This window comes from Mus pahari, chromosome 10 (genome assembly GCF_900095145.1).
Source record: "Mus pahari chromosome 10, PAHARI_EIJ_v1.1, whole genome shotgun sequence".
In the NCBI taxonomy this organism is placed as follows: Eukaryota; Metazoa; Chordata; class Mammalia; order Rodentia; family Muridae; genus Mus; species Mus pahari.
Window position 1 is genome coordinate 95,143,176 of NC_034599.1, and position 5,551 is coordinate 95,148,726.

General features: G+C 44.7%; 1 protein-coding gene across 1 annotated transcript in view; it reads right to left on the bottom strand.

Moving 5' to 3' along the window:
- Window positions 1-1,592: 1,592 nt before the first annotated feature.
- Window positions 1,593-5,551, bottom strand: part of Ephb1 (EPH receptor B1) — a 433,913-nt gene continuing 429,954 nt past the window's right edge. Inside the window, exon 16 of the mRNA XM_021208040.2 lies at window positions 1,593-3,071. Coding sequence (XP_021063699.1) covers window positions 2,963-3,071 — 109 coding nt within the window. The 3' untranslated portion in view covers window positions 1,593-2,962. The remainder of the gene's footprint in view (window positions 3,072-5,551) is intronic.

Sequence of the window (5,551 nt, forward strand, 5' to 3'; positions counted from 1 at the left end):
TAAGGGACTTAATGTATCCTCAGCCAGTTGGTGATGGAGCCATTATTATTATTTTTTTTAATGATGATAAAAATCCCCAGGTTACTTTAAAAGATCCTCTTAGAACAGACAAAGCTATCAGGATTTTGCATTTCTTATGGAACAGTGTAGTTTGTCCCTCTTGTCTGCTGCCCCACTGATCTCCACCCTAGTATTCCTAGAATCCCGTCTCCATAGACACTGCTATCTGTGTTCTCTTCATAAGTCTTCATTCCTCCTTGCGAGTGTTGGAGTGGCAGAGAGAGAACAGGAGGAGATGGATGTCTCTAAGGCTTCCCCTACATAAGCCATCTCCATTCTCAGAACCCGGCCCACCTACCAATCAGAGCACACCTGCTGACTCTGTTGTCTCCTTTGTTTGAACAACACCCTGTACTGCACTGCAAGGTTGTAGATTGCATCCTGCTAGTTTGGCTTGTTAGCCCACAAGCTACTACAGAAGTTCTAGATGTGAATGGGATTTTCTTTTGCCCCCAGGAGCTATGGCTACCTAGACAGGAGCAAGCCAGTTAACATCCTATCACAATTGAGGGAGGGGTTCATAAGCCTCCACCCATATCTAGGGAGATATTGGCAGTTGATGGCTGCTAGAGAGTCATTTTTCTTCAAGGATATGACCACTGGTAAGTTGCTTAAGGACCAGTGGATGGCTCTGTATCTCTATACTTATAAGCAGCAGTGTCTGGACTCAGTGGGTTATGAAAACTAAAGAAGAAAATGTGGGAGGAGGATATGGGAGGTCCCAGGGAGAGTTAGAAAGTGAAGGATAGTTATTCACAAAATATATTATATATAAATATGTATAAATGTATATGCGTATGTGTGCATGAGATCTCAAATAGTAATTATCTTTAAAAAGTAAAGTTCTTGACCCAAGAATGTGGCTCAGTTGATAGATGTTTGTCGTGAGTTCCAACAACAACACTCCCTGCCCCATACACACAAATGTCTAAGTTGGAGAATTGTGGGGCAGCACATGCAACTGAAATCTAGAAGGATAAGCTGTATTGCTAGTGAGCATTCATTCTCCCGGGGGAGTTCTCAGAAAGTGGAGAAGGAAGTTCCATGTCCCCAGTGTACTGGGTCACCTCTCTGCAGCAGACTCTGCATGCTAGTCTCCCCTAGAACTTCATGACCAAAAATGTAAGGGTTCATGTCTCTGTTAGGGAACCTCAATCACCCCAGCCACTACCATTTTCTGAGCCAGTGTCTTGACATGGAACAGCATAAATTCTCAGCAAGGAAGTTTAATGTAGTGTAGAGTTTTTCACAGTGTGGTCCCTAGGCCAGCAGCATCAGCACCACTTGTAAGTGCTAGGTTCCACTTTGGGCCCTATCAAATTAGAAACCCAAAAGTGGGCTCTCTGACCTGTGCTTGCAACCTCCCCAGTTACAAATCAAGTCTGGAACCAAGGGTCCTGCTAAGACCTCCTATCTCTTTAGTTGCACATTTACAGATGTAACAATAGCAAGCAGTGTAGAACATGGATGTAAACTACTTAGTACAGTATGTGAGCTAAGACCAGGGTCCAGGGACACACTCTGACAACATCTTACGTAAACCCAGACATGCTTCTGCTCTTTTTAATTAGACAGATAAAATTAGCAAGGAGATTAAAGGTAAAAGGAGAAATTAAAAATATTTCAATGTTAGGTGGAATTTACAAAAGCGAATCAAACAATGAACAATGAGGTTCAGGAAGGGATGCAAAGAGAAACACAGACAGGACAGAGACATTCCTCCATGCCACGCGGCTTCAGCCAGTCCATGGGCCAGGCAAGAAAGAGTTCTTCCTCACCGCCTCTCAAATCGCTGGTTCTGGGATGAGGAACATTCTCCAGAAATCTTTTCCCTCTCCTTTTCTTCAGATCTTATCAAGGAATACCTCTTCAGTCAGCAGCATTCTGGAATGGCCCACACTGCACCCAATTCAAACCACTCACCTGTTTCCTCTCTTAATTTGCAAACTCTTCAGAGACTTTTTGTTTTCTTTCATTTATGATCACCCCCTCCCTCTTTTCTCTTCCCAGTGGGCCAAGCGGGAAGCCCGGCCAACAGCATATTCCAACCCCTTGAGACCTCCCAGGGCCAAAAACCTTTCCCAATTCTTTTTTCTTGTTTGCATCTGTCACGAACAAGCACAGTCATTTCATAACGCAGACACACATACGTGTGCGTTTGCACACAGAAACAGGTTTTTCTATTTGTTTTTTGTTTGTTTGTTTTTTTCTCCAATTTGTGGTTTTGTTATTTTTTTTCCTTTTTGCAGAAAATGCAAACGAAAGAAAAACAAGGTTTTCAATTGAAGGTACATCTCTTCTTCAATATGAAGACATTAATTGAATTGGTTGGATCCCCATGCAGAAGTGGTCAGCAAAGTCCTTTGGCAACTGACAGACGACATCCGGAGACTCAGGAGCTGGGCTTTATTTGAAGAAACTTCCCTACATGAGTCATGAGCAAAGGGAAATGGATGTGGGGGAGGGAGGAGGGGCTCTGAGGGAGGAGTAAGAAAGGAGAAAAGAAAAGAACGTCATTGGTGAGGGAGATCGTGGCACAGCTGGGGCCTCTGTCTCTTCCCCTCCACCTCCTTCCTTTCTTCCTGCAGACAGGTAACTCCAGACGGGGACTCAGTTCACCTTGGTTCCCAATGCATACTGTTTTCAGCTCTGCTTCCGTTTAGCATCACCTTTCTCTGTCTTTATCATTACGCGTTTAGTTTCCCATGGCATCTATGCACTTCCGTTGCCCGAGAAACGGCGGTTGCCCGTGGGCAACAGGTCCAGTTCGTTCTTCACAGATGGGAAGTTGTTTCTCAGCCAAGAAGCTGATCTTTCTGGCACATTCCACAGTGGTCAACCTCTGGTTCCCCTTTGACCCTGGTCCTTTTCATTCCTCTCCTCCCCTATGAACATCACATTCTCATGCCATGACCGATGGTGACTGGCTCATCTGGACCCTCATGGAGTGAATGCTGCTCAGAATCTTCTTCTGATGGCCTGCCAAGGTGACCCCTATTCTCAGAAGGTCTCTAGAAGGGAAACGGAAGTCAAGGTGAGAGTTAGGACAGCTTTTCAAAGCTCTGACTTACCACCAAAGGCACGTTCCTGAGAACAGTAGGGTAGGCAGAAAAATGCACTAAAAAAAATCCCAGAATCGTTAAGTTAAATTAGCCCAAGTATTTATGGATAATGTGGCTGCATATCGTTATTTATTTTGTATATGTTTGAATGTGTGGTGAGTCTCTAGTGAGAGTGTTGTATACACACATATGCACGTGTGTATGGGGGCCAGTGGCCAGAGGCCAGCTTTGAATGTTATTCCTTAGATATCTATCATACATCTTGTTTTTTGTTTTTTGTTTTTGTTTTTGTTTTAATGCTTTTGTGACATCATCTCTTGCTGACCTGGGGCATGCTTATTATGACAGTCTAGCTGGCCAATGAGGCTAAGGGATCAAACTGTCTCCACCTCCCCTGTACAAGGATTATAATACCACCAATACCACCTCACTCAGCATCTTTTACAATGGTCTGGAGATAAGCTCAGGTCCTCAGGCTTGCACAGCAAGCACGATTCTCTCTCCCCAGCACTCACTTATGCTATTATCCTGCTCAAACTCTTTTCTATGCAGTAGCCCTCACCCCTCCTTCTCTCCATAATTGCGTGAGCTATGCCTTTCTCCTCATCAGTGGATCCAGAAGCAGCCCCTTCCTAGCGGCCATGACCCTTGGGTGGACTGGAATTTATCCTCTCCTCCATGTCTGACTCCCCAAGTGCACACTTGGTGGCACTTTGGTTATTCCTAGGTGCTTTCTGCCCAAATTAGTGACCACCCACTGAGGTTGAAAAGCTGTGGGGCTTGCCTGGTCTTCTGATGTTTCCCTCTGAGCTTCCAATCTCCGACTCTGTTGGAATTTTAATGCCATGCATTTTTTAAGAAGGGTGATCTTAAAATAACCTTAAAATAGCTGCCCAAGTAGGAAGCCAATGAATATGGCTGGGGTAGAGGTTCAGATCGGATTCATCTTCGAGGTGTGAGAATTAATCTGAACAAGTTCATGGCTTAAATCTCGAGGAGACCCGTGCATCTTTCCTCAGCTGATAACAGCTGGGCTGTATTCCATCCTGCAGGGATGTTTTTCTTAATCCCTGAGTGACTACTGCAGAGTCATGAACATTAAGTGTAACAGCAATTGGTTTTCCTCTGGGTAGGTGATGGGCCCAACGCATGCTCGTTAGAGCACACGATTCCATTTGTCTTCTACAAACCAGTGTGACACAGTCACTATACCTACATGTGCCTTCTTGGACAAGACAAGCGTCATTCAATGAAGCAATGCACTGGATATCACGGAGCAGGTGAGCGGAGAGAAGTGGAATCCAAGTCCAAGAGCACCAGGTTCCCAGCCTCCCTCACAGGCCTCCTTTCAAACTCTTCTATGGTCTTGTTTAGTTTTTTCCAAGCTCTCTGGCCCATTGTACACTGCACACCCTTATAGACCCTGGGTTGGGTCTGTATGCACAATGCCTTGGCCCTCACGCCCCTCCCCCACCCCACCTTAGCTGTAGTCAATCTCTCCAAGGCTGCAGCTGCTTGAGATAGGCAAATTGCCCTCGTGTCTTTTATAGCAAAACCTTCGGGGAAGCAGTTGTGAATTTTGAAATCACAAATTGCCCCGTCACCTATTTTATCGAGTTGCTCATTTTCTTTCTTTCCCCATCTCTCATCTCTCAAGCAACAAACTGAATTGCTCTGGTCGGTTGGTACTGGGTGGCTATATTTTACTTTGAACTAAATCCCTTAATTTTCAGTTTACCTTTCCTTTTAAATTTTTCTCCTTGTTTCTTTTTCTGTGACTTTCCTCAGACTGGAGGAACAGCTTTATTTGACTCAGTCATGGAGGGAAGGAGGAGAAATACGCTAAAAAATAATAAAAAGACTCAGGCAGATGAGAGTGGGCAGACTAGAATAGCCCTGACCCCATAAACAGGTACTTAGCCCTCTGATCACATAGGGCATCCTTCTGGGCTCTGCAGGATGGGGAGGCAGGCTCGTTTTAAACTTTATTTCTTTAAGTTTTGTTCTGTACATTTGGCAATCATTTAAAATGTGTAGGGCTGTCTTTGGGGGACGACCAGGGAAGGGCTTTCATAAAAACATGCACTGCTATTTGGTGGATTTGAATGGAGATGCACATTCAAACCATCACCCTGGGGAAAAACCCAGACTCTCTTGTTTCTGATAAGAGGACGCCTCACAGTGATGGAGCGTGACTGCAGGTGTAGGCTGGAAGCAGTCAGTGTCTGAAATCTGTCTGTCTGCATTGTGGTGAGAAGCTAGGAGTGGGTCTCCACCCTTTTCTCCTGGATGCAGCAACAGGCCTGACTATAAAAAAAAAAAAAAATACAACCAAAACCCAAAAACAAAACAAAAAAATCCAAAGTCCAGTGCTGTGCCTAAGATATACCAGGTGATCAGTTAACATTTGTCAGCTGCCTGCTGGATTG